This window comes from Sebastes umbrosus, chromosome 19 (assembly GCF_015220745.1).
Source record: "Sebastes umbrosus isolate fSebUmb1 chromosome 19, fSebUmb1.pri, whole genome shotgun sequence".
Taxonomy (NCBI): domain Eukaryota; kingdom Metazoa; phylum Chordata; class Actinopteri; order Perciformes; family Sebastidae; genus Sebastes; species Sebastes umbrosus.
Genome location: NC_051287.1, coordinates 11,922,759 through 11,950,583, shown reverse-complemented (window position 1 = coordinate 11,950,583; position 27,825 = coordinate 11,922,759). Strand labels below are relative to the sequence as shown.

At 40.8% G+C, this 27,825-nt stretch overlaps 3 protein-coding genes across 4 annotated transcripts in view; 1 reads left to right on the top strand and 2 right to left on the bottom strand.

Annotated features, from left to right (window-relative positions):
- The window catches only part of musk (muscle, skeletal, receptor tyrosine kinase), a 37,407-nt gene extending 24,201 nt beyond the window's left edge, over positions 1-13,206 (top strand). The window contains exons 13-17 of the mRNA XM_037752578.1: positions 1,527-1,701; positions 1,777-1,963; positions 2,042-2,233; positions 5,108-5,256; positions 10,552-13,206. Of these exons, the coding sequence (XP_037608506.1) occupies positions 1,527-1,701; positions 1,777-1,963; positions 2,042-2,233; positions 5,108-5,256; positions 10,552-11,252 (1,404 nt within the window). The 3' untranslated portion in view covers positions 11,253-13,206. The remainder of the gene's footprint in view (positions 1-1,526; positions 1,702-1,776; positions 1,964-2,041; positions 2,234-5,107; positions 5,257-10,551) is intronic.
- The window catches only part of rassf6 (Ras association domain family member 6), a 58,564-nt gene extending 39,913 nt beyond the window's left edge, over positions 1-18,651 (bottom strand). Inside the window, exon 1 of the mRNA XM_037752585.1 lies at positions 18,512-18,651. The gene's annotated coding sequence lies outside the window, so the exon portion shown is untranslated. The remainder of the gene's footprint in view (positions 1-18,511) is intronic.
- Positions 18,652-21,944: 3,293 nt separating this feature from the next.
- lpar1 (lysophosphatidic acid receptor 1) overlaps positions 21,945-27,825 on the bottom strand; it is an 84,611-nt gene continuing 78,730 nt past the window's right edge. For both annotated transcript variants that reach the window (XM_037752433.1, XM_037752434.1), the window contains one exon: positions 21,945-25,961. In XM_037752433.1, coding sequence (XP_037608361.1) covers positions 25,636-25,961 — 326 coding nt within the window. In that variant the 3' untranslated portion in view covers positions 21,945-25,635. The remainder of the gene's footprint in view (positions 25,962-27,825) is intronic.

Below are 27,825 nucleotides of genomic sequence, written 5' to 3'. Positions count from 1 at the left end.
CTATCTCCTACAAAACAGTTAATGTTGGTTTATTTTAAGCATTCCCACAGTCTTTCCTTAACCTAAACCAAGTGGTTTTATTCAAACACACTAGTTTTTGGCAGCACTGACTGACGATGCTCTCCTGCCAGCAGTGTGTGCCGGATCAGGAAATGCTCATACAGTATGGATTGTTTTGGAAGCCAATGATGAATTACATATCTTGTAGTTTAGGGATGAGGACTTATTGTTTTTAACATTCCCGGCACCAGCGGGAAGTCAACCCTGTGAGCACTTTGCTTTACACATTCAGCTACAGCAGCACATGTGTTGAACCCAGCCGTTGCAGCTCATAACTTCATATCTCTTGGGATACGTTGGACCATAGCTCTTTTGATGACTAAAGCTCATGACACACAAAGACACCAGATGTTCAGTATTTGAGTTGGCACTCTGAGATTGCAGAAACAACCATGCTACCTTTAATGTTCCTCACTCTAGTACATTTTACACCCTCTGCAGTTATTAAACTGTAACCTTACTGTAGACCCTAAACAGAGCCTTGAATAAAATGTATTCAATTATTCGAAAGGCCATCATAGTTTTTGATGAAGTCAGAAATTTCTGCCTGGAAAAGCTCTTGAACATTCCAGGAAAAAAAATGCAGCAAGAAACTTACTGATCAGACTTTACTGATTCCTCAAGACAAGTCTGTTTCCTCTATACCCTCTTCAGAGTACAACAGCAACAGAAAAGAACCAAAGACTGTGTATATAGATGGACGACGTGTCTCCACTTCCTCCCACTGTACAAAAGTGAAGCATCTGGAGCCAGAGTCTGCGAAGTAGTGATCGGGGAGTTGGAGCCGCGGTATCGAGGTCCCGCCCACACACCTGCCCGAGCCAATCGCTGGCCAAGCATGCCCGCAGCTTGTTAGCGTGAGCCACCTAGCTGCTACGTTAGCACCACGGTAGCTGTCTATAACTACATTTATGATCAAATTAACACATGTTGTATTACGCAGACTCGTGACGGTTATGGAGAGTTAAAGGTACATCCTCTCTCTCATACAATTCCTGAGCCTCCGGTACCGCGACTACTTCACTCAGAGCAGCTGTCAATCACAGCTGTCAGTCATGAGCGTGATAAGAACTACCTAAAATGACAGAAACCATCTTTGGGGAGAATTTATTTGACATGTACTTTGACTTTTTAGTTTGACCCATGTCCCATCCGCTAACATGGAGGGGGTGGAATTTATGCCCTATACTGCAGCCAGCCACCAGGGGGCAAGTGAGAGGATTTGGCTTCACTTTTGGGGAGCTGTCATGTCGTCCATCTTTATATACAGTCTTTGAAAAGATAACTTTTTGCTCAAAAATGCTCTAATCACTTAACCACTGTAGGAAGTGGAAAAGACGCAACGGTATACTTCTGACAGGACATGAAGTAAAGGACTCATTGTTGATAATACTTTATAGCTTTGTCGAAAAAAAGTCAACAAAGCTCTTCTGCTCGTTGATTTTCTCCTCTGTACCGATCTGTAGGTTCCCCACCAGCACCGCCTGTCTGTGGATGTGATTCCAGAGTTGAAGAACTCAGACAACTACTGCAGGAACCCGGGAGGAATCAGCGACAAGCCCTGGTGTTACACCTCAAATCCCAACATCCGCTGGGAGTACTGCGCTGTGCCGCAATGTGGGGAAATAACCATAGCATCAGGTAGGGAATCAAAGAGAACGTATAGGATGATATTTCACTAGCACTTTGATTTTTACGTCTCTCTGTGTCTGATAGTGATGAAGCCAGAGTCAGCAGGCCCTCGTCAGACTTCTCGCCGTCCTCCAACGACCACCACATCGTCTCCGGCTTACTCCATGTCCGTCATCGTCATCATCCTGGCTGCGCTTGCGGCTGCGGTCTTCCTCACCATCAGCATCCTCGCCTGCCGCAGACGGAGGAAGCAGTGGAGAAACCGGAAGAGGTGAGATAAAGACGCAGATCTTTATTCATCTGTGTCTCCCACCTTTTTTTATTCCTCACTCCCGCTTTCTCTCCACAGAGCGATGGAGACCCCAACGATGAGCGCTCTTCCATCAGAGCTGCTGCTGGATCGACTCCACCCCAACCCCATGTACCAGCGGGTTCCCCTGCTGCTGAACTCCAAGCTGCTGGCCCTGGAGTATCCCCGAAATAATATCCAATATGTCAGAGATATTGGAGAGGGAGCCTTCGGACGGGTTTTCCAAGCCAGGTGAGAAAGGAGGAAAGGGGAAATGACTATGTCTATAGTTATCTAATTGAGTAATAAAAGGAGAAAAGAAGGAATGGAGTTAGAAAATGATGAGGAGTGAGAGTGAGAGGTTCAAGAGCCTGTCATTCCAAATGAGCGAGAAAGAGACTGTACACAGATGTTTGCAGCATTATGTCAGACTAATCATTAAAACACTGCCATTTCATCATCATAATCGCTGCCAGGGGCCAACGTGATGAGGATATTTCCCAGGCAGAGGAAAAGAAAGGGCTGAGACCCGATTTGGAGAGAGCAGAGTGGCCAACAAGGCCACTGCTCATTCTGAGAGCTGCTGCGTCATTCACAAAGTCACAAGGAGATTGCCGCAGGTGTCACTTTCACTCCGCACTGACGCTGTTCACAGCAAGACACGAATGTCTCAAACTAATCCCTGTGATCAGACTGAATACCAGACCTGGGTGATACAGTAGTTGCATTTCAAACATGTCATAGACCTATTAGACCACTTGGACACTTGCTTATAAAGACACTGTCAACATTGACACCCAAATCTATGTTTTTAAGTTTGTAGTTTCCTTCTTCATACAGAACAGTGGCCGTATATTCCAGTTGTGAGGCATTTAAATTGACACTTGTCAAACCACTGTTGTGCAGCAGCATTGACCGAACACTTTCCAGATCTAATTGTACAGTCGCTGAAAGCCAATCCACCCACGACTGATAATCATCGCAGCCAAGAATCCAGGGCGGCTGAAGTGATGAAAGTTTTACTAACCTTGTGACACTCTGCATTATTAGACTTTATCTCCTCCTACAACAGTCCCACAGCCCTCTCAACCCTGTAGTGTCCCTGACCGGGAGTCTGTAATCGACACAATCAATAAATTCACATTTTGACGGACAGGAGATTAAAGAGTAAGGATCGGGGGGTCAAGGCAATGTATCCTCTTACAACAGTTCGTATGATATCTTATGAAAAAGCTATTTTTTCTTGCATTCTCTTATGAATGTCCAGCAACACGAGTGACCAGAGCCCCTGCAGTGCAGGACCTGTTGTTTAGGCAACAAAACTACTTGGTTCGGTTCAGGAAAAGGTCGTGGTTTGGGTTAAATTAAGTACGTTTGTTATGTAAAATAAGTTTATTACGCAACTTACACACGTGGCATTAGTTAAGTACGTAAGTTATGCAACTAAAGTACGGTAAAATAAGTCAGCGTTAATTTGGTTTCACACGGGACTCGAATAGCGGTCTCCTGGGTTTAAGTCCCGTGTTTGTTGACACATCCATCCAACTCCAACTCATCCCTACGCGGATTTTGTCGCTTTCTATACTACGTCATCCTTACAAGCAGCCCTGCACATCCTGGCTTGTGACTATATACGATTATGGGTTATATATGAATTTAATGCATTATTTTTCGTAGGTATAAATACGAACAGTGAATGAGAACAGCCTGAGAGACGGGGGTTGGGGGGGGGCAATATTGTTTAAATATAGGGATAACGGTCCATATTTTCTCTCTTCTGGAAGACATTCATGAAAAGTGTCAGAAATTGTTGTCAAGAATGAAAATGTTTGGGACTTTTATTATTAAAGCTCTATGTGATGATTTATTTTCAAAGTAGAATATCAACTTGTAAGTTGATTCATACAGAAATAACAAAGAATGTAGGACCATTCAGAAAGTGTTGTGGATACCAGACCTGCAGAGTTGCAATACGGCGACAGTCGATGCTCGTTTATTGTACGTTATGCTATAGACTGCAGTGGAGAATTATGACCATCTGTCCGTGATGTTGCACAATGCCAATATGTGAAGCACGACGGATATATAGGGGGAATATAATAGTACAGTTAGCACAGTATATAGTGGTTGATGGCATTGATGGGAGACGTCCTTCAGGCTTGCTGGTAATCCCCGAATGAGAACTGGAATGGTGCAGCATATGGACACCCCTGAGAACATAATACGCACTCTTATGCACTATACATTATATGTGAGGGCATTGGTGTAATGTATTCATTACTCAATATGTGTAACCTTAACTACTACAACTAGATTCCCAACCTTAACCCACAAACCTAATATAACCTTAACTCAAAAACTCAAAGTCTTGACCCTTTAACACCTCCTTCAGAGGTGAGGACTGAGCGAAACGTCTTCCATTTTAACCACATCCTGACTCGGAGAGTCTAAAACTAAAATAAAGACAGAAGTATAAGATAACAAACACACACACTTATACATGCATGACCAGAAACAGGCAACAAACGTGCAAAGACTATATCCTGTACGCACATGCACTCAAGAGAACAGATAGTATAAATGCACAGGCGGCACATGCATTGGGTCGTGTATGACCATGCATGCATGAACACACACACGCAACATACGCAGAGACCCTAAATAGACCGGAGGAGTATATATCTTCTCTGACAGATGGGCTTTAATCTGTAGTTTTCCAATGTGTGTGTGAGTGTGTGTTAGTGGCCATATATGTGTGTGTGCAAACTATATATAAATCTACATGTTGACTTTAGTTTGGCTCTAGTGAGCCAAGACAGGAAGTGTGTGTATGCATGTATGTTTCCTCCAAGTGACTTGACATTTACAGTGCATTGCACTAATACAGGTGCTCTGTTCTGCTAGGCTGTTTGTTAGTAGACTTAAAAGACACATGGTTACAGATATCTGGTAAACACATTACTAAAAAAAACACTAAAAATTCATAATAAAACTCACTAAAGAAGCAATTTCTTTACAAAAACAGTTGCAATCCTTAAATCTTCTCTTCTTTTCTAGAGGACTAGCTTTGTTTTTGCGTCTATTGTCTGTGCTTGAATATTTTTCATGCATGTGTGTTTGTTGCAGAGCACCAGGCCTGCTGCCGATGGAGTCTTTCACGATGGTGGCTGTGAAGATGCTGAAGGAGGAAGCCTCGGCCGACATGCAGAATGACTTCCAGCGAGAGGCGGCGCTGATGGCTCAGTTCGACCATCCGAACATCGTACGACTCCTAGGTTAGTGTATGTTTGTGTGTGTGTGTGTGTGTGTGTGTGTATGAACGCCAAAACCCGATTCCCAAGAGGCTGAACTCACAGCTGGATTTTACATTGTACATTTTACATTGCTTGAGAGATAAGCAAAGTGCAAAAACAGATATGGACACAGAGAGAGAGAAAGGTAATGTGGTGAACGAGTCTGTTGCACATTAAATCAACCACTAAGTGCATATAGTTAGAAAAGGTAACTCCATCAATTGCCCTAGTCAAAGTCTAATTATAGGTCTTGGGGAGTACTACAGCATATGTGAACATCAGGGCTGTCAAAGTTAACGCGATAATAACATGTTAACGCAAATTAGTTTTAACGCCACTAATTACTTTAACACATCTTGAGATTTTTAATTAACTTCTTAAAAATTTGACAGGCTGTCGATTTTTCGGAGGTTGCGAAGGAGGCTAAAAAAACGCCCCAAACTTAACTGGCATTGCCATTTTCAAAAGGGTCCCTTGACCTCTGACCTCAAGATATGTGAATGAAAATGGGATGGATTTGTCTCAATCGCACTGCTCTCTATCCTCTCGTCCGTCTGCCATTTTTCCTTCAGCGCAACGCATTATGGTATACTATAGTGCTCGGTTAGCAAGCATCATTGTTCACTACTTTTCACGATGCATTGTGGGATACTTTGAGTCTACTATATATGGTATAATAATTCTCACTAAACATTTGGACAGCACTACAAAATGACAAACTCACTAGTCGTTGTTATAGGAGTGCGATGTTAAATCAGTGGACTACGCTTTTAACTTTGTAATCTGTGCTAAAGGGTACATTTCCTTCTTCACTCATTTTTGCAATTTGAGCATTTTATCACAGATAAGCAAAATTTCCAGTCAAATTTTTATTTGGTGTCCATAAAATTATCAATCTTGGTAACTAGAGCATGATCAAGGAGTTATGGTTTGGCAACTTCAACGTTCAATTAATGGAAAGACTGTAATACTAGTATGTACGTATGCCTGGTGGTTAAGGTATGGTGAAGGTTAGGCAACTCAAACACTTGGTTCACTTCAGGGGAAAAAAAATTGTGGTTTTGAAGGAGTTGCTATTTTTGAAATTGTATTCACTCAAAACAGCATTTCATTGAATCAAAGTCTTGGCTCACATCTTCATCAGGGGCCAAACAGAAGTAAAGGTTCAGAAGCAGTTTTATACATTTTCAGTCAACATGCTCAAAGCATCTTATTGGATAATCGCATCATTCAGTAATCAACCCCGTCACCTGTGTTGCTGCCCACTTGATGCCCACACAGTGATCGGCTCCTTTGGTGCACACCTGCTCAATCAAAACAACAGCCAAGGAAATAGGCAAAGTCTCCAGTACACTACATTAAAATTACATAACCAAAGTCAAACAATATTATCAACGGTATAAAGGGAAACAGCCCAGTGTTTTTTGGTAAATTCAGACCCTAGTTTCCACACTATTTCTTCTGAATGAAGTCTTTAGTGCTAGAAAACCTGCTAGAAAAACAGATAGGACTGTTTGGCAGTAAACAAGTGCTGCTTGACAACTAATGTGCCTTTGTTGGCCTGAGTAAAAAAAATGTGCTCTATTAAAGTTTATCTCCACTAATACAGCTTATCTAATCTAATACAAACTGCTCGCATTCAAGTATACTTCCAGGAAGACATGTAGAAATACAACGTACTCTATTTGGCACCGTCAGTGAGTAAACAGGGCCATTGATCATCGGCTGTGCTGAAGGAAGTTTGTTTACTTTGGTCCATTTTACGGCTCCAGTGGTCCTGAAATATTTTTAAATCAACATTCACCACTGCAGACAAAACAAAATAAAGATTATATCAAACGACTGTGTCATATGTTCATTTTGGATGACTCATCTGGAGAGCGACGCACTCACGTCGAAGTCTCCGGTGTACGTGAAACCAGAGTTGATCCGATTATTTAGTTAACCTCTAATTACCCCCCTGGACTAATAATACACCGCAAATCATGTGTAAAGATATACGCATCATCCGTAACACACATGTGTGTCAGAATTAGAGACGCCACATGTCTGCATGTCATTATTCTGTCGCATGTGCAGGATGGGGCATCTGTGTTCTGTATATTTAGCGATGGAGTGAAACAGTTGGAGCCGGCTACTGACCTTCAGCTGAGGCCGCTACTGTTGAATTACAGTTCAGTTTGTGGACACCCTTCCCACACACACACACACACCCGAGGGAGCAGTAATCAGAGCTCGCTCTGGGGGGGGGAACTGTCCCACTCGGTGACCCCACAGGACATGAACTAGCTGTCTGAGCGTGACCTCCAAGCCTCCTCTTCTCGTCAAAACTTCCACTTGAGCATGTTGTTATTGTTGCAGTTCTTGAGCTGACTTGGACATAACAGGCAAAACATCCATGGGCCGGCTGCACAAAACATCTTAAGCTTTCTTCTTAAGTAAGGCTTAATTTCTCCTTACCTGAGGGACTTACTTAAGGGTGTTGCACAGAATCCGATAAATGTTTCCTTAGTTAAGGAAAAGTGTGAAGGTATTTACTGCGTTGAAAGATTTATTTTTTTGCAAATAATAGAAAACAAAAAATGCGGGGGGAAAATTGTGAGGAAAATTAATTAAAGAAGTGAAGAAGTCCACCAAAGAGGTCAAAAACAATTACAACAACGTGTCTGTTCTGGCCAAAAAAACAAAAAAAGAGATCACTTATTATAGGAAGGAATGCAACAAAACTGGTAAGTATAAATTTAACGTTTAACTTAACTGTCAATTTACTTGAAGTAACCGTTAAGGTTAGACTAACTGTTGTATGGCTGACAGTGAAAGAAATCTCGGTACAAAAGTCGTTCATAATAAAGAGGACATATTCTTCTAATGAGTTGTTGAAATCAATTGCTCTTCGTTAAACAAATCTTTTGGGTTCTCCTCTTCTTTGGATGTGTTCATTTTCTACATTTATCACCATGTTGGGGTTAAGATAGAGGCACATGTACCTCAAGTTTTTTTCTGCAACAGTTTAACTCACTTGAAGGTATTTACCACGATAAGGAGAACACCTTAAATACTTAAGTGAACATTTTAAGGAAACACTTAAGGGTGTTTTGTGCAACTGATTTTATTTTAAGGAACCTTAACTTACTTTAAAGTGTTTTGTGCAACTGGCCCTAGATCCCAAGTATGTGTGTTGATGCTTGTTTAATTTCTACAATATGGCACCCTGAATTTTCCATCACCCCCTAAGTAGATTTAAGGTTAAAACTACCTTATTCCACAATATCTGACTGTATCATATATAATCTGTATGAGCTTGTTCTAACTGTTGAAGATGTTAACACAAAGATTGCATGATTTTAATGGCTGCACAATTCCATCAAATCAAAGTACCCCCGGATATCTTGTGCATTGCCTAATACAGCTTTCCCCAAAATTCATAGACATATTTGGTATTTTGGGGGACTTTTGTTTTGTTCTGTGGTTTTGAACAAAGTTTGAATGACTTCGAACTGACTGCTACTGGCGGGGTCACTGACGTTCCAATTCATGTTTCACACAGAAAAACAGAAGCAGTCAAGTGCACTAAATCAAAATTATGATTGTGGTCAATATGACTCAGTTCATTTCAGTGCTCTAACCACATGAAGTGCACTAATCATGGGCTACGCTGGAAAGAAACACAGACAAGATCTGCAAGGCCTCAAGCTAAAATTGGCTGTGAAAAGAGAAACTGAAACTATACTGTCTGATTCCGGGGGGGTTATTTCCTTTCTCGTTGGCAATGATTTGTTGTGATTTTTTGCGCAGAGCCATAAAGTACTTAAAATGTGAAGTCAGTGTTGCTGAATGCCAGGTCACATGAGTGGCACTTCCACAGGGCTGCTGGGCCTCTGCACAGTCTCAACAGTGTGCGCTCTAATTCCTCTGCAGATTGCAAAAAGCATTTACAGGAATGCGTAAACAAACAAGCAGACAGCCACTCTTTTATAGAGGTAAAGTAAACAAGTAGTAAAGAATTAATTTGGAGAGCGCAAACCTCTGCTCAAACTAGAATATTCTCCCATGTGCTGTTACACCCACACACTTCATTTCTGTCCTTGACATTTTAAGGTAAATTGATTTCTTTATCATGCAAAATTATGATTAAAGAGGACCTATTATGCTCATTTTCAGGTTCCTGCTTGTATTTTGGGATTCTACGAGTACATGTTTACATGCTTTAATGTTAAAAAAAAACGCATTCTTTTTCTCATAACGGCTGTGCTGCAGCTCCTCTTTTCACCCTCTGTATGAAACGCTCCGTTTGAGCCCCCCCTCCCAACTGCTCTGATTGGTCAGCCGGTCCACTGTTGCGATTAGTCAACAGAACCACCAAACTCTTCAGACTCCGCTCTACCTAGCTTTGTTTGACGATGTGCCAAATTAGCCGCTACCCGAAATGTGTTGTGACATCACCACGTTACGGAAGAAAAGGCGGGACTTCAAGCAAGGTGTTTCAGGCACTTCAGGAGCAGTGTTTCTGCGGGGGGAGAGTAACTCCCTTTGGCCTGGACTTTGAGCTTAGACCTTTTCCCTGCACAAAAAAACTATAAAACACACTAAAGGAAAGGGAAAAAGCGTACAGTATTAGGTCCCCTTTAAGATTGCATGTCCACCGTATTTGATGGAAATTCATTCACTCGTTTATTCATTCAGGAATGATGTAGCAAAACCCTTCCTTTCCACATCTGGAATGCATACAAGTTCAGTTGTGGAAGCGGTGGGAGCCCTCACTGCCAAATAGATAACATATTTCAAGTTTACAGAAGGCCTAAATTGAGTTCTTTGTATCTTAATCGCATCTGAGATCCACAGTAAGTGCAGCCACAATCACACCCCTCCAAATTTTAGAAATTCTCTGTAATTGCTCGTGTTTCCCCGCAGCACAGACCGACTCAAAAGAACACAAGGTTAATTTAGAAACACACTGTGTTTACATGACTGGGCTACTAATGTAAGACTGTGCATCCTCTATGCGTGAGAGTTTATTTGAGAGCGTGCACACATCTCAGTCGTCTGTGTTTATGTCTAGGCTGAGAATATTTATTTACCTTATACAGTGAATCAACTCATTGTATGACACTGTAGAAGGAAAACACACACGGTTTAATGATGTCACCAATGTGTTTATGTGGTTGAGTATTTGTGTTTGCACTCCCAAACCTCTGTGGTGGGAAAATCAACTCACAAGTCTACTTATTAAAATCTGTATGTCATAGATCACGAAATAAAATTGTCTTTCTTTTTCAGGCGTGTGTGCGGTGGGTAAACCCATGTGTCTGATGTTCGAGTACATGGCCCACGGTGACCTCAACGAGTTCCTGCGTCGCCGATCGCCAACCCAATCGGTGCGCACCCTTAGCCGCGCCAGCCTGTCGGGCCGCAGTTTCTCCTCTGAGCTGGAGGCGGGGCTTCTATCAAGTGCCGACCAGTTGTCAATTTCCAAGCAGATCGCCGCGGGAATGGCCTACCTGTCGGAGCGTAAGTTCGTCCACCGCGACCTCGCCACCCGGAACTGCCTGGTCGGGGAGGATATGGTGGTGAAGATCGCAGACTTCGGCCTCTCCAGGAACATCTACTCGGCTGATTACTACAAAGCCAACGAGAACGACGCCATCCCCATTCGCTGGATGCCCCCGGAGTCCATATTCTACAACCGCTACACCACTGAATCGGACGTGTGGGCCTACGGCGTGGTGTTGTGGGAGATTTTCTCCAACGGGATGCAGCCGTACTACGGTATGGGTCACGAGGAGGTCATTTACTATGTGAGGGACGGTCACATCCTCTCCTGTCCTGAGAACTGTCCCCTGGAGCTGTATAATCTGATGAGGCTTTGTTGGAGCACACACTCGTCAGATAGGCCCAGCTTCAGCAGTATACACCGGATACTGGAGCGAATGCATCAGAGCACACTGAGCACGAGTGCCGACACCGAGGTTGACTGCTAACCTGGGAACTTTTCACAAAACAAATGTTCGTCCATTGACTTATGAAGTGATTTGGTGCCTGAAAACACATTTTATTACATGAGCCCTGGTATTGAGCCTGAGCATACATAGACTACCCAAATAGTAAAGGGATTTCAGTCATTTTCTTTACCCAGTGTGTTCAATATGGCACCATTAATCATATGTTTTTGTATCATAAACAGCTCTCATATTTTAGTGATTTGCATATTGCTTACTTCTTCAACTGTTTTTAAAGTTACTATGAGGAACTTTTAACTGGTTATGAAACAGTCTCAATTTAATACTGATGCTATTTCCTCAACTGTAGTTGACAACTATAGAATTCTGGTCTTAACCATATCTAACAGCCAAAATTGCTCCAGATGAAGGTCCCTGAAGCAAAATCTTATAAAATGGGGGTCCATGACCTAATGTGTATCAATTTAGGGGTCCTCAAGAAGAAAAAGGTGGAGAACCACTGTTCCACATGGCCTCCGGCAGTGATCAGCCCACCGCAGACAGACCCAGACCCAGACCCGGCTTTGCTGCCGCCTTCAACCTGCAGTCGGAGCTCCGGTGGGAGGTGGAGAGCTCCGCGCCCAGCAGCAGCAGCGGCTACTCCCACGGCCGGTCTTTGCTAGGAGCCGATGCTGACACTACGCTGCTGGAGGCCCAGGCCGTATTGCTTGGCCCGCTGGAAGGAAGGGAGGCACGGGAGAACCAGAACCAGGGCTGCACGGGGGGAGCTTCTGCAGTAAAATTAAAGGTTTTCTAAAGGGACTCTGGTGAACGGAAACACTACCGCTTTTGTCCACAGGGACCGCCAAAATCAACACCCAATGAAAGTTCCTTGTAGTAACTTTAAGGAATGCTGTCGTGTTTTCATTGCTGACCATTTACCAGCACATATACATCACACAGGTGTGCTATATTTATGAACCCCATACCTTAACCTTTAAAGACTTGAAGCCACTAACCATGCAGATATAACCATAACCATTTCAGATACAAACGCACTCAAACATTTTGCTTCATCTATTGCATGTGGAATTGTTTTTTCTTCTTCTTCATTTTGGGCTGTTAAGCTTTTACAAATGGTCTGACTACTAAACATTAGGGTTAGAAAGAGAATAGGACATGACAGTTAACGCTTTATAGTAACTATGTATACATGTTGTTATTGTCACCTCTAGCAACTTTCCACAGTGGCACACAATCACTTTAAACTATTGCTGTTGATTGTTTTTATAGACAAGTCGCTATTCCATTTTTGGGCATTCTCGTTTTACTTCTTTGTTTCTTTTTCATGTTGTTGAACTTTGTCTTTTTTTGTGTTAATTTTACTTGTGACACAGAGTTTGACATAAGGAGTACATTACAGCAGCATTGGTAAAAATAGTTTGAAGTTTATTAATGATTTCTTCCAACTTGCGTCATCATCGCCCGTAAATCTCACACAGAAGTGCAGACACACAGATTTGCTTAATTATAATTTTGCAGAAACTTAAAATAGACTCTTTTGTAAGTGAAGAATGGGCAGATGTTCAAAAATATCCTCGATCTGAAAGAGTACATTTTTAATTGGTTCTCACAAAGATAGAAACTCATTGCTTTCTGGTCTCATTTCAACTCTGTTAAATTAGAATCACATTATTACACAATTTCCGTACAGTATTACCACATGTCTTGTGTCATCAGTCTTCTGTGTCATGTGGATTTCTCAAAGCTGTTTTTGTTTTCCTTAGTTTGTTTTATTTAATCAAGAGATTACTATCAAATGACAGAAAATGTTTATCTTGTCAACAGGAAATTCCTTTCAGTTGCACAACATATTTTCTTTCTTTTTAAATGTGGTGTGATGTTACGTTTTTGTTATTTGTTACATAATGATGCAGGTTTTCAATGTATGATATTTCTTTGTATTGCTTGCAAATAAACATAATAATTAAACACATTTGTATTTGAGAGCTGGACAATACCAGATCATATTATTTTTGCACTAAGGTGCATGTGCTGACGTGTTGACAATAGATGTTTAGGAAATCTAGAAAGTATCAAGGAAATATGTGTAGAATCATTTTATGGTGGTTCAATGTCACGAGAGTTGGCGGAAATTCATGCTGGCTCTTTTTAACGGTAGTGATAATAGAGCTAAAAAACTAAAACTGAAATTAATTCATGTTAATTTTTATTTCATTTTTAATAGTTTCACCCAGGCAATATAGTTTCAGTTTAGTTTTTCTTAAAGGATATTATTTTTATATAGTTTTAGTTTACTAAAAATATTTTTCACTGCTTATTTTCATCTATGTTTCAGTTTTAGTTTACTATAATAACCCTGCTGTTTCCGCTGTCGGCCAAACTACACTGTAACCAAGTTTATTCGCTCCAAACCACTTGATGGAAACTTGCATTTCTTTTTTTATGCAACATTTCAAAAGTTTGCTTGATTATTCAATGGAAACATGGCTATTTTCATTGACAAGAAGAGTACAGTATATTGAATCATTTGAGATATCTGGAGTAAAAATGCTGGAAAGATGGATTGACAGGCCACACCACAACACCACCATCCACAGGCTTTGCTTTCATTGTGCCAACATCAGCCCTCAAGTGATTTTGCCACGCCTCATTGAGAATAAATGGGCGGCAGAAGCCCCACCTAGGCTGCTGTGTCCAGTGTGGCTTCATGGTAAGAGTGCGGAACAGCAGTAAAAAAGAAAAACCACATCAACAGACAAACCCACAGCAAATGACACGTGCCCTAAAACGTCCCTCAGTGTTATTTGAAGGCCAGTTATTTAACAAACAGTGGGACTGAGGCGTGAACGGAGACAGACGTGAAGAAACACTGCGGATAATGGAGAACTGACTATATTCACTTATTGTAGGACTGTCAAAGTTAACACAATAACGCGCAAATTTGTTTTAATGCCACAAATTTCTTCAACACATTAACGCTATTCGGTCTTTCGGAGGTTGTAGTGGGCTCAGTTTTAAAGCTAGAGTAAAGATAATGGCACCATATGAAACAAAAAAAAACCTAAGGAAATGGTACCAACCATGTCATACTAGCTTGTTGTGAAGGAAGCTAAACAACGCACCAAACTTATGTTAAATTTTGGCTATTTTCAATGCATGGCTTGGCCACATTCAAAGGGGTCCCTTGACCTCTGACCTCAAGATATGTGAATGAAAATGGGTTCTATGGGTACCCACAAGATTTCTTTTTCTCTGACCCTAAACTGTTATCCGCTTTAAATGCCTCTTTCTCTCTGTTTATTTAATCACGGGCCTCCCCTGACACATGTTCCATAACAGCCCCCTACCCCACCCAGAGAAATAAAGTATTTCACCATGTGGAGGCTGCAGTGTTATGACTCACCACAAGAGGGATCAGAGGGGTGAGTTGAAGCAGAAAAACAGATCTGCCATATAGTACTATGAGTCATTTTTACAGTGAATTTTGTGTGAATTACTTGTATAAGTTTGTGAATGTGTGCGTGTTTGCTTCAGTGTGTATGTGAGTTTTAGGAGGACGTCTGTGTGTGTGTGTATTTTTTGTGGATGCCCAATGTAAACTGTTTAAAGTAGGCAGCATGGAGTTTGGCCTTGGACTGGTCATCCCTCTTCTCCTTGATCTAAACTGTGGATAAGATTGTCTCACTCCCACTTCCTCCCTGGGTTCTTCCCTCTCCTCACTTTCCTCCTCGCACTGATTTCTCTGTCTGCACCAGATCTCTACTTCTTCTTCCTTTCCTTTCCTTTCCTTTTCTTTCCTTTCCTCACTGTCTTCTGTATTTTCGTATGCCTTTATATGTTAGTGGACTTAGGCTGGATAGTTTGTGATCAATCATGTCAGTTCCCTAAATTCATGAGGAGGATGGAACAGAACCACCACAGATGCGTTTTCTAATTAACCACTGCAGCAACCTGAAGCCAATACCAATTAATATGAGGGTCACATTCACTCAAACATCAACCATTTCATTAGGTTTATCACTTCATTAGGTTTATCCAGTACACAAAACATTGGCCTCACTCCATTTTCCTTAGGGAAATACACAGACCAACCAGATTACTGTCTTCCAAGACCTTTTCATACCCTGTCACCTGCTGTCTGAGGCCAATCAGGGAGGATCTCTGGAATTAGTGCCACTTTAGCCCATATGGCATCAATCTCATTTGGAGCTAATTGGGAGTCAAATGCACTTTGACAAAATCTAGTAATCAAATGTAAGTATGGTCAAACCATAGACTGTATATAAGAAGTGGACATAATCACTGTGACATCACCCATTGGTTTGTAGACTGCCGTTTTGAAGCCTCAAATTCTGCATTTTGGCCGTCACCATCTTGGTATTTGGCCGTTGCCATGTTGTTTTTTTGCAACCAGAAGTGACACGAGAGGATGGAGCTAAGTACAACCGAAATACATATTGTTAGTGTGGTAGAGAAACAAGTAAACATCTACGACTAACATTACAGCAGGAAATATTACCCACAGAGACATTTTAAAGGAGAAGTGCTGGGAATTAACCACCAAATGATTTGCCAGATAAGCATCTCTTTCCTATCCTCTTGTTACTTATCACAAGCGTGTTAAATCCAACAACAGTTTTTATTGGGTGCCTTCAAATTTGAAAATGTACGACTTTGACGCCCCCAGTGACTTTTCAGGTTTGTCCATTCCCTCAAAGGTCACCAGTGTTAAGATGGTTTGCAACAGCAAGTATTCACATGTCAAAGCTCCCTCAAGTCTAACACTACACAAAAGCACTGTGTGAAATGACTTTGCCTCTATAAGCGGATCCAATACAACACTGTTCTGTCAGAAGACTGCAAAAACATGGCTGAAACTTTCCGTTTCATCACTTCAGTCTTGTGCTACAGTCTTCACCCTCTTTCCTCCACTCTCCATCACCACTGTTTCCTTTTCTTATCTGTGGTTGAAGTCAGTTCCTTCTCCCTGTCGCCATTTGCTCTGTTTTTGAAAGAATTTAGTTCAAATGTATCACAAAGCCAGCTGCAGATACCGAGAAGGAGCACTCACTCACAGCGAATTAGTCCCTTCTACAAACAAGAGGTTTATCTGAATGGACTCTCTAACCTTCCTGCCAACTTGCAATAGCAGCTCTCAATGTTCGGGGACCGGAGATTTACATTTCCATGAAAAGTCGCTTCCTGTTTTGTCGTGATAATCTGGTTCGGTACATCTTTGCAGCGCAGAAATTGGATAATGCTTCAGAGGAAGCTGGATGTGTTGAAATCTTCTGAATGTTTCAACAGGAACGCCGCAATTCCTGGATGTTCAGCACAGCTTTTTTCATGTCTTGATGCCTTTTTCCATGGTTCATAAATTTCGCTGGCAACGGGAATGCTGATTCTGTCCATTCAGATCATTAGTTTTAACCTATCTGCCACACATGCAGTAGGGTATCTGACCGAGGGGACGTATCGGTCAGTCAGCAAACCATGCTGGGAACCGCGGAAAGTGTCTGTATTGACATTGTGACGAAGACGCGACATCCCCCTCACTCAGCGACAGCACGGGGGAACTTCCTGTGTGGCCGCGCTGGCTCTGATTGGCCCATTCAGGGAGCAACAGGAAGTGGGGAGACATATATCAGTCAACTGGAGGCTAGCACTCCAAAGCCGTGGAACAATAAACACAGCAGAGCGTGCCTGTCACACACACACACAGAACATTCTTCCCTATAAAAACATTTGGCTGCCGTCGCTATGACTGCAGCTTAATTCATGTCACACGCCACATATAGTGGCCCTGGCCACTCCTACAGTAGTGTTAAACATACACACATACCACACTTGTGTAGTGCAGTATGCATGTAGCGTCTGCTTTTTGTCACAGTCCAAATTTTCCAGTGGTAAGTCATTACTTTCAAACTTTCAGATTTCAGAATTGAGCCGTATGCTTGTCATTTTTTTTCTAGTTTGTTTTTTCTTTTACATGGCAGGACAATTCAAGAGCATCAGGGATAAAGTGTGATATTTTACCACAAAAGCATCATCTTTGGTCATCTGTTCGTTATATAAAGATAGAATAAAGGTAGTCAAGGGCGCTGGATGTAGGGAGGCCCTGTCCCACTTTCTTTTTAAGGTTGTGAATCCCTGTATCCCCGCAAATTCCCCGCAAATGCCCCTGTATGGCAACATGGTAATAAAAAAGATGTTTCAATCATTCCCATCCACCCCGTGCATGTCAAGACTGGAGGGTGTCAGAAGTGTTTTAACTCTACAGATACGCTCTAATTTGAATGTGTTTGTCTCAGCTGAGTCTCACGTAACCGCAACCTGAACTGAAGCGTTTATTTACGCTTCAAGTCAGGAGATATATAGTCCCACGGTGCAGGTTGAACCGTTACAAACATTCATTCTTGCTGATGTCTATTAAACTTCTCAACAACTCGTAACATAAAGTTATCATAAGGACAGTGCAATATGGTTAGACAATGCAATATGTTAAATTGGGACAGTGCAATATGTTAAATAGGGACAGTGCAATATGTTAAATAGGGACAGTGCAATATGTTAAATAGGGACAGTGCAATATGTTAAATAGGGACAGTGCAATATGTTAAATAGGGACAGTGCAATATGTTAAATTGGGACAGTGCAATATGTTAAATTGGGACAGTGCAATATGTTACATCTGTGTAATATTGGGCTATTGACTGTGCAATATGGGCAACACGGTAAATGGTGCAGTGCACTACCTGGGTGCAATACCTGCCATGGTGTGTGTGATAGTATGTGCCATTATGTACGTGGACTGTGTATGTGTTGAAACATCTGTTTCTGTGGAACTGTTTCCCTGTCTTGTGTGGAATGGAAAGGCCCGACCGTGAGTTTTAGAGCACCCCTCGCCCGGACCTCGCCGCTGCCCGGGGCTGTTGAGTTCCTCGCTGTGCAGTGCGCCCTCTCTCCCTGTGGGGAGGGACGGGCGCAACCTGTCCTCGGTGCGAGGCGTTTGCGGCGATGTCGGCACCCCGTCGTGTTTACCATGCCTATGCTGTGTGAGTTTTTGCATTCATAACCATTCAATCTTTATGATTAAATTGTTTACTAGAGCACCAAGTTCTTCATAGATCTAGCATTTGCTCTTTAATATGTTCAAAATGTTCCTTGGGGGAGCATCACACCACAGTCTCTCAAAAATCCTCTGGGAAACACTTTATTACCTCATCCAAAGCTGCCCCCCACAATTTACAAATTAAAAAAAAAGATGTTAGATTTACCTGAAACACAGGTGAGCTCGCTCATCGCTCCACTCCTTCCCCACAGTGTGGCTCCTCTTCTCATGTCAACAGTGGTGCACTGAGCTTGGTTGGTTTCACTTCATTTAGAGTTAGTTAACAAATCAACACAGTCTCACTCCCAAGTGTCCCTTGGCATCGGAAACTGACGTAGGGAGGCATCCTTTAGCGACTGTATGAGACGCACTGGGGCTCTCAATTAACTCCAATGAGTCACGTCAGTTGTTAGTCAGGTGACCTGTTGTTTTTTTTGTTTTTTTCAATCAAACAAACTTTATTTGTATAGTACCTTTTATACAGATCAATGCAGTTCTTCAGTGCTTCACAGATGGCTGAGCTGAACAAAAGACAGAACAAGTGTGAACTGTGAAAACAACAAAACAGACAAAAACAATAATTTCAGAACAATGCACGTGAGACAATAAAATGATAAAAATGTAATAAAATTAAATTAAAAGCTATATTAACACGAATAGTAGTAAAACAGTGTGAAGTAAAAACTAGATTAATAAAAATAACAATAAAATATAATACAAATTATTCAAATAAAATAAGTGATTATTAATAAAATAACAATACAATACAATTATACAAATTAAATAGAACAAAATAAGTGATTAATAAAATAACAATACAATATAATAAAATTAAACATATTAAATACATTAAAATAAGTGATTAATAAAATAACAATACAATATAATAAAATGTAACATATTAAATACAATAAAATAAGTGATTAATAAAATAACAATACGATATAATAAAATTATAAAAATTGAATACAATAAAATATGTGATTACAACATGTTAGTATTAGGCTTGTTCCCACTGAACTGCGCCTCACCCGGAAAGTAGACGAGATCAGGCGGCAGCAGCAGGTGCCGGTGACAAAAAGCTGCGGTCAAGTCAGACAGTTTCCAGCAGCCAAGTAAAGTTACATCCTGTTAGATCCATCCGATATGTAGGCTACTTGTACTTGCTGCCTTGTAAAGCACTTTGTAATTGCTCGTTTTGATAAGTGCTTATAAATAGCCTTCATCATTATTATTATTATTATCAACCACACAATGTTTGTTAACAGATAAAACCTTCATTGCACAACATGATGAGACTAATAGCCTACAATCTAGTGTTAAATATCACTATTATCACAATCCAGGCCTCTGGAGGTGGCCAGGCCAAGTTCAATAATGTTCTCTGGCAACTGTATCAAGTGAGGCAAATCCAAACACACCACCTCAACAGAGACATATAAGCATTAGGAGCTAATTCATTGAGCATTTGCTCACGTCTAATTACACACAACCATACAAACCACACTGTAAATAATAGTGTTGATCTCACAGCGTATAAACACACGCTTACACACAGACCTCTGCTAACAGTCAAGGCTGTCTAAAATGTGTGAACAGCCTCAAGGTCTATAGATTATTAGGTCTAGCCAAAAAACAAACTGCATGTCATGAAGTATACATTATCAGCCTGTGTCTGTCTGTGACCCTGTTACTGACCTTTTGGATGTCAGAGAAACAAAAACACTGGCGGATAACAGAGAGAAGCAACGGTAGCAAGGCTGAACATGTAAGATAAAGTAAAAACACTAATATGTAAGCACTGCAATACTTATTTCAGAAAAGGCCAATTTCATGTTAAAAAACCACACAAATGAAATAATTCAGACTTTTCTCATGTTTTTTTTTATTGTTGTTGGGACATCAACAGTATGACTCTGGGTGGACATTCATTGATATTGGCCCGTACAGTATAGATAGTATGGAAATCACATTTACGTCTGTGTCACAATTACTTTATACAAACTACTGGTACATGGTTTGTTAAATCTGAGGCTTGGCAAAGTTTAAAAAAAACATTCTAATGCATTGTTTCACTTTGGAAGAACAAAATGTTTCAGACCAACTGTTAGGAAAGTCAGCCATTGCTCCTGATAATGTACATATCATTCCATGTATGAACAGTTTTTGGTATTAATATGACAACATTTCTTAAGTGCAACACACACCGCCTGCGTCGTGTAATGTTAGATGCCCGTAGCAAACATTAGACATGCCGTTAAGACAAATAGCCAAATAAGAAGTAGTCAGCGTACGATGGCCGGGATGTGCCAACCTGGGGAGCTAATGTGATAAAAAAAAAAAAGTTCACGCATATTAAAGCTGGGAAATCGACGTTGGCCTATCCTGATATGCGTCAAATGCCGCCAGTGCATGTTGCCCGGAAGAATTAATTTTGTCTCGTTGTTACACAAAATGACAAAATAAAACTAGATCACATTTAAATCTCAATTAGTGTCCCCACATCAGATATTTTCATTTTGAACAAGTTTTATATTTTTAATCAAATCATACTAAAATCATAATATATAATCTGTGTTAAACATTTTTTTTTAAAGCTGTGTTGTGTATCTTTATTATTTAAAAATAAATCAAGCATCAATCTGCCCGCAAAAGTGAAATATCACTAACACTGACATTAATCTTTGTTGTACTTAAAGGCAATTGTAAAACAACGGTGTTAGCAACACACAAACTTAAAGATGAACAGGTTAACACCACCTGACAATCTTGTTTTTGCTCACCTCCATTGGTTTAAAGGGGAACTACGCCCATTTTTAAAATTCATACATGTTATTCCTATGGTCTAAGACAGTCCAAAAAATATTAGTTAACATGAAAAACTCTCTCCCAAATCCAAAAACTAAAGTGATAAAACTCAAATTTGTGATGTAATAGGGTATAAAGTGTGGAGCTGCTCCATAGACAATGAATTGGGAGAGATGTTCTAGATGACAACTGACAACACTACAATAGAATAAAGCTCATTTGGGAATAAAAAAGAAAAAACACATTCTGTGGATCCACAAAATCAGCCTCCCATTCATTGTCTATGGAGCAGCTCCAGACTTTACAGTATACCCGATGACATCACAAGTTTGAGACTTACTTCTCTGGTTTCTGGCTTTGAGAGAGAGTAGCTCACATTCACAAATATTGACTGAACTTTTATCGGCCATGGAAATAACCTATTGGAATTTTTAATTTAGGTGGTGTTCCCCTTTAACTTCTCACCTTGCTGCAGTGATGTACAAGTGTACTCCAGGACACTGTGACATCACTGCTGGGTGTGGTTACAGGTGCAACAAAGCACAATTTCAACCAGAGAGGGCGGTAAAACACAGGTGTTAAGTTACTCTTTAAGGACCGGAAGGCACTGCACACAGATATCTAGTTCTGGGTCGCAAACAAGTTAATAGTTGACAGGAAATGCATTAATTAGGGTCATAATACAAAAGAGCTCATGACATAAAAACCATAAACAAAATCCTACAGTACATTTGGACAGATTATAACACACTTAAAATTTACAAAACACAAAAACGCTTTCCCTTTGGTGATTAACTTTGAATAATATATATTTATATACATACATACTGTACACATATACTTACAATGGTGTACGAAGAGTGACACACTGGTAAACAGAGACATACAAAGACAGAAAGTTTAGTTGGTTTGCTATATAACCTGAATCAATACTTTTGTTAGAAAAATGGTTACAGTGAATGTCAAATATGAAGGGTTGGGTCCAGAGCTTTGTTGTGAAGTTAACAGAAGTAAAGTGTGGACAAACTCAAAGGCAAAACTTTTAAGTTAAATTGTTTAAGAAGAAAATATCTAAGATTGTTTCCTTGGAATTTTTCTCAAAATGTTAATTTTTTTTATAATGTAGAGGCACAACCCGGAGATTAAAAGGCCAAAAACAAAGTCTAAACGGGGGAAAGACCATAAGTAATCCACTCCCCACTCTCAACCTTTTGGGTACACGCTGAAAAAATAAAAGAACTTACGTTGCCTCATAAACAGGGCAACATTTTGGCCAACTTCAACGGGCAAAAAATACTAGCTGACTTCATTTTAGCACTGCAAACATCTTGCTGCCTGGCAAACATCTGACTGTGTTTTTGGCCGTGATCCTCGCTTTCATGTCAGCTCTCTTTGGGTGTATTTTGGCCAAAATGTGTTTTGATTCAAGTCACGACTTAACGTTCAGCTGGTGATTCTTAACAATGTACGTCATGCATGTAGCATCACCAGGCTGACTTTCTGTTGGCTTAGAGAGTCTCAAATTCAGAGAAGAAGGTGGGGAGTGCACTTGTGGAAATAAGATATCACCATTCAACACTGCATTGGCTCAACTCGGCTTTATCTTGTTAGTATTATAAGTAAACTGTGATACGTCATTGTTGTCAGTACAAAAGACTAAAAATGCTTAATGTTGTGGTGTGGGTAAACATTCCATAAAGTTAAGGTATACATCAACATTATCAGAACCCCACTATATGCCTGTCGACAGGTTAGTACAGAATCTGTAATATGTGCCAACTTAATTCACTGGGAAGCTTTAAACACAGGATGCGTCTCAGTTCAAGATGCCACGAGGAGGGACGAGAAGGGAGGGAGGAAGAGATATGCGAAACATTTGAATTATTTGTAACACTTGCTAATAAAGACTGGTTCACAAAGACATTATCATAATCCCAACCATCTCATATGATGACATAAAAAAAAACATCATATATTTTGGATGGACATCTGTATTTACTTCATATCACCAATAACACTGTTGCAGCAAAAAATGCGTACATGACATTCAGTTTCTGGCTAAATAGAAAAGATGTTTTCATACTTTCCTCGGAGTGTTTGTAAAGCCGCGCAGACGCTATCAGACTGCGATACTGTAGGAGTGAACTTCATGAGTTCCTCACAGAAAAGAAATGAGCAGACTCTAAAATGTTATTTTTTCCCCCCAAATGCTGCCATAAAAGATGCAAATTGGTGTTGAAGATTTTTGGATTTTAAAGGTAGGGTTGGAAGTGTTGTTTAATTGTTATATTTGTTGAAATTCTCTTTTACATCCTGACAGCAATCAATAAATCAAATGCTCTGACAAAAAAAAAGAGACAAAAATCTGGTATCTGTGGCTGTGGCAGGACTGTAATATGATTGTTTATTATGATATGTTTACGTTCATCATGAGAATTTTGGGGGAGTGGCTTTGGAGGGAGGCCTGAAGGGACGGGCTGTCAGTGTTGCTGACTTTCCCGCTAGATTTAGTGACTTTTAGACCTGATGCTAGCTACTTTCATTGGAAAAGAGTTGGCAACACTGGGCTGGGTTTTTCAGTTGCATCATTTTTAAAATCCAGTGTACTCGTGCTAGATTCTCAACATTACCAACCCTAGCTTTAAGCTAAGAGGTGTTAGAGGCTGAGCTGAAATGGAGCTCATGATTTTATATGCAGGGCCAAAAAGCCACAGATTCTGGGCTAAGTATTGGTTCAGTAGGGACCAGCATTTTTAACAGTCAAATTTTGGAGAGAAATAATGGAATACAATAGAATGAGTGGATTTAAATCTCAGCTATGCTCATGGCACACTGACACAATTTTACACCACTGACCAATTGCAAACTGGATTTTTATTGGCCAAGCTAGTGGTGTGCCTCCATGGATGGCAATGCTAGGGTCGGTCAGCCTGTAGGCCAGTCCACCTCTTTGGTCCAGACTGAAATACAACATTTAGATGGACTACCATGACATTTGCAGGTCAGTGTTTGCAGTCTAAACTACAGTATCATTGGTGGCAAAATTGAGTTTGTAAACTAAAATTCAGACAGGCACTCATTAACACCCATTTTATCTTCATGTTCATGCTATAAAGACGTAATGACCCATCTTGTCACCGCTCACAATGAGGGCAATATAATATGAACTTTCATATTTGCTTACCACCCACCACTTTTCAGTCTCATGGACACTTAATAAAACCATGAGCGTCAGACAGATCAGCACATTTCATGTCATGATCTGAAGGCTGTTAACTCTCACCAGAAATGACCTTCACCTTGTCTCCACATAACACTGTGGCACAGAGCCTGCTCTAAAAACGCAAACATCCTCCCCGTTTTGGTAAGATCTCGGGAACAACTTGTCTCTAATTCCTTAGAGGGAATAAACAAAATATCCTGGACCCTTCATGTATTTAAGTTGGATCAAAAGAGGAAACTGGACTCATTAAAGCTTTATTAGTTGGCGAAGAAGATCAGTAGAATAATGAGTCCCGAAAGTATTTAGGTCGTAAGGTCACTTGTCATTAAAGGATGAACGATGAATGTGCTGCGGAAATGAATGGTGGCTCTGGTTACTTAAACAATCCATAAAGGGAACAACAGCATTTTTTTGGTGAGTCGCTAAACATGTCATACATGTCAGTATTGATATATTTATCTATTTAAGAAGCATTGGCAGGATGTCCGATACATTTTTCACTTTGACGCCTATATTTTGAAAAAAGTTAAACCTCCAAATACTACCAAGAAAATCCTTGAGTCTCCACAAGGTCATTCACGGTTGCACGTTATGAGCACAAAACTGCATGTGCTGGTTGCATTTTTCCAGATTTGAAGTCTTTCCTCCCAATCATAAAGGAAAAAAGAAAGAATAGTGGGTTCACACCCAAAAATGAGTCTTCAAATGGATGTGAAGGAAACTCCGATGGTAGTGTCATGGTGTCTGTATGTAACATGTGTGTGTATGATGTTATGGGACCTTGGAATGAATGGGGATCAAGGGGGAAAAGTCTGAAACCTATGTCTAGAGGATACAAAGTTAGAGAAGACTGGAGTACTGGCATTACCTTCATTTCACAGATTACTTTTAAATAGTTCATATCAGCGTTGTCCTTAACAACACAAAAAATAATAAACAACTACACAAAAATGCTAACAGCCTATCAGAGTCCTTGAAGATCAGACCCCCCCCTTTTCTTCCTCCACACAGCGATAAAGTCTTGTCATCTTACTTCATGTAACCATCCTCTTCTTCATTGTGATCTCATCCAGCTCATCATAACATCTACCTAATCTTCATTCTCAAATTTATCACGTTACTGTCTTCAGTTCGTATCATATTTGCAGTCCCTCCCGACCTTCCCATGCTGCCGTTTACCTTGTTTCAGTCAGTATCTCCAAGACAAATTAACCCCTTCGAGCAGTTGGGTTAATCTCCGTGATCTCCAGCCTCTCCGTTTATACCACTGAGTGTTCATTATTGTGGTGGTGGTGGTGGTGGTGTATACCGCCGCTCAGCACCGTGTGGTTGACGGACGATGCCGACCGGTCGGATCCCTCCGCCGCTGTCCCGTTGACATTCTCCTGCCGCTGGCAGCACAGGATCTGCCTGAAGGTGGCGCTCATCTCCTTGTCGCGGTAGGAGTAGATGATGGGGTTCATGGCCGAGTTGAACTCGGCGAGAAGCAGGAAGAACTTTTCATAGGTGAGGACGTTGCAGATGGGGCAGAAGACGTCGAGGAGGAGGATGACCAGGCCGGGGGTCCAGCAGATGATGAACGCACCTGAGGAGAAACAAAGCAGGGGGAGGTAGGGGAATTAAAATTGGTGCTGGGGAACTGGAATGGACTAACAAGGCTGTTCTGGGAGCATAGTTTCTTTCAGTTACACCAAGACGCACAGATTTCACTGATTAGTTGGATTATCTCAGAATTTCTTCTAAAATGCATTTTGTAACTGGATTTTTCTAGGGCCTACATGTGTATAATCCATCATAAATCTACAAAGACAATTATTCACATCATATATTACTTCATCCTGAAAAGGAAAATGTGTGTCTGTATTTGAAGCTAATAAGAGACACATAAATGAAAGTAGCACAAAAACAGTTTTTGGCACCCATTTCGAATGTTCTCAGCTGATTGAATCTGTGTTTTCAGTGGTTATCACTACAATTCTGATGCTTCAGACGGGCCAAACTGCCCCTACCACATTGTGAAAGTGAAAGTTCAACTTAACTTTGTGAATTGAAACAAAACGACTTTAGGTTTAGGCACCAAAACCACTTGGTTAGGTTTAAGAAAAGATCGTGGTTTGGGTTAAAATAAGAAGCCTACGTTTGTTGCGTAACTTACATAGGCTAAAGTTACATTGCAAGTCAATGTTGGCTTTTGGTTTTACATGGGACACAAACAGCGGTCTCCTGTGTGAAAGTTCTGTGTTTGTTTGACAAACATCCACCCCACGTTTCATCTGACTTCCTCCTTTGCTCCCGTCATAATTACTACGGCCACTAGAGGTCAGCGTTGCTTGTATTTGTATCAGTGATCAACCATGTGAAGGGATGATAACCTACTAGTAGGTGTAACAGGCCCTTCCTAACCCATACCTATGAGTCTGATAACCGCTGATAACGCCCATTTAATCGGCTGATATCATTCAAAATCGTAACGGTGATCAACCATGCCAATATATGATAACGGCCTTTTGGACCTACTAGTAGGTGTAGCAGGCCCCTTCTAACCCATATCTATGAGGCTGATAACTGCTGATAATGCTCATTCATTCGGCTGATATCATTCGAAGAGGGTGTTTTTTTTTGCCTTTGAGGTTTGTTGGCTTGGCTTTGGCTGACAAAACACTTGGGCTGAATATGCACAAAACTGTGATGTTAGCCTGATTTTCTTGAATTTTAAAGTTAACGTACAGTACTGTATTTCACCAAATAAGTAAATGTTTGTGTGAATTTGTATTGTGAGGGTTTGCACATTGCAGTACTAAGTCCTGAACTTCCTGGCTCCTTGCAGATTAAATTTGAATGACTCGTTATGACTTTCATTCATACCTTTGGACACTGATGACTTGCTTTGATCTCAGACTGACTCGCACTTGAGAAACAATGATTCACCGGGACTTAAACTCGAGTTGATGACTTCATCAAGATGGCATGTATTTCCACTGTCGTCTTAAAATTTATACCTCATCATGTTTCACATGTGAGGCATCCTGCAACCTCCACCTTCCCTCTTAAGTGTATATTACGTTCATGTGACACCCTGACTTTGAACCAGGCAGACATTTCCTTGTCTTTCCTCTCTCTCTAGCAAACCACAAAAAAAGTAAAAAAGCAGAAATGAAGATCTTGGCCCTGAAAGTATATTCTACCACACAACCACTGATTGGATCGGATAATGTAACATATAGACCTTTTCATTGCCATTCTGTTGCTAGTGCAACAGCTTTGGTCCAAGATTACTTCCTGTCAGCTAATGCATTAACAAACTTCGCAACTGGAAATACAAAAGGGGCCCATTAAGAATGTTTATGTTGTCAATTCTGAAAAGGTCTATACAGTATAGTGTAGATGAAGCTACTCCATCTGGGAGCCAGTGCTGGTTCTTTTTGGTCTGTCATGAAACAAAGAAAAAA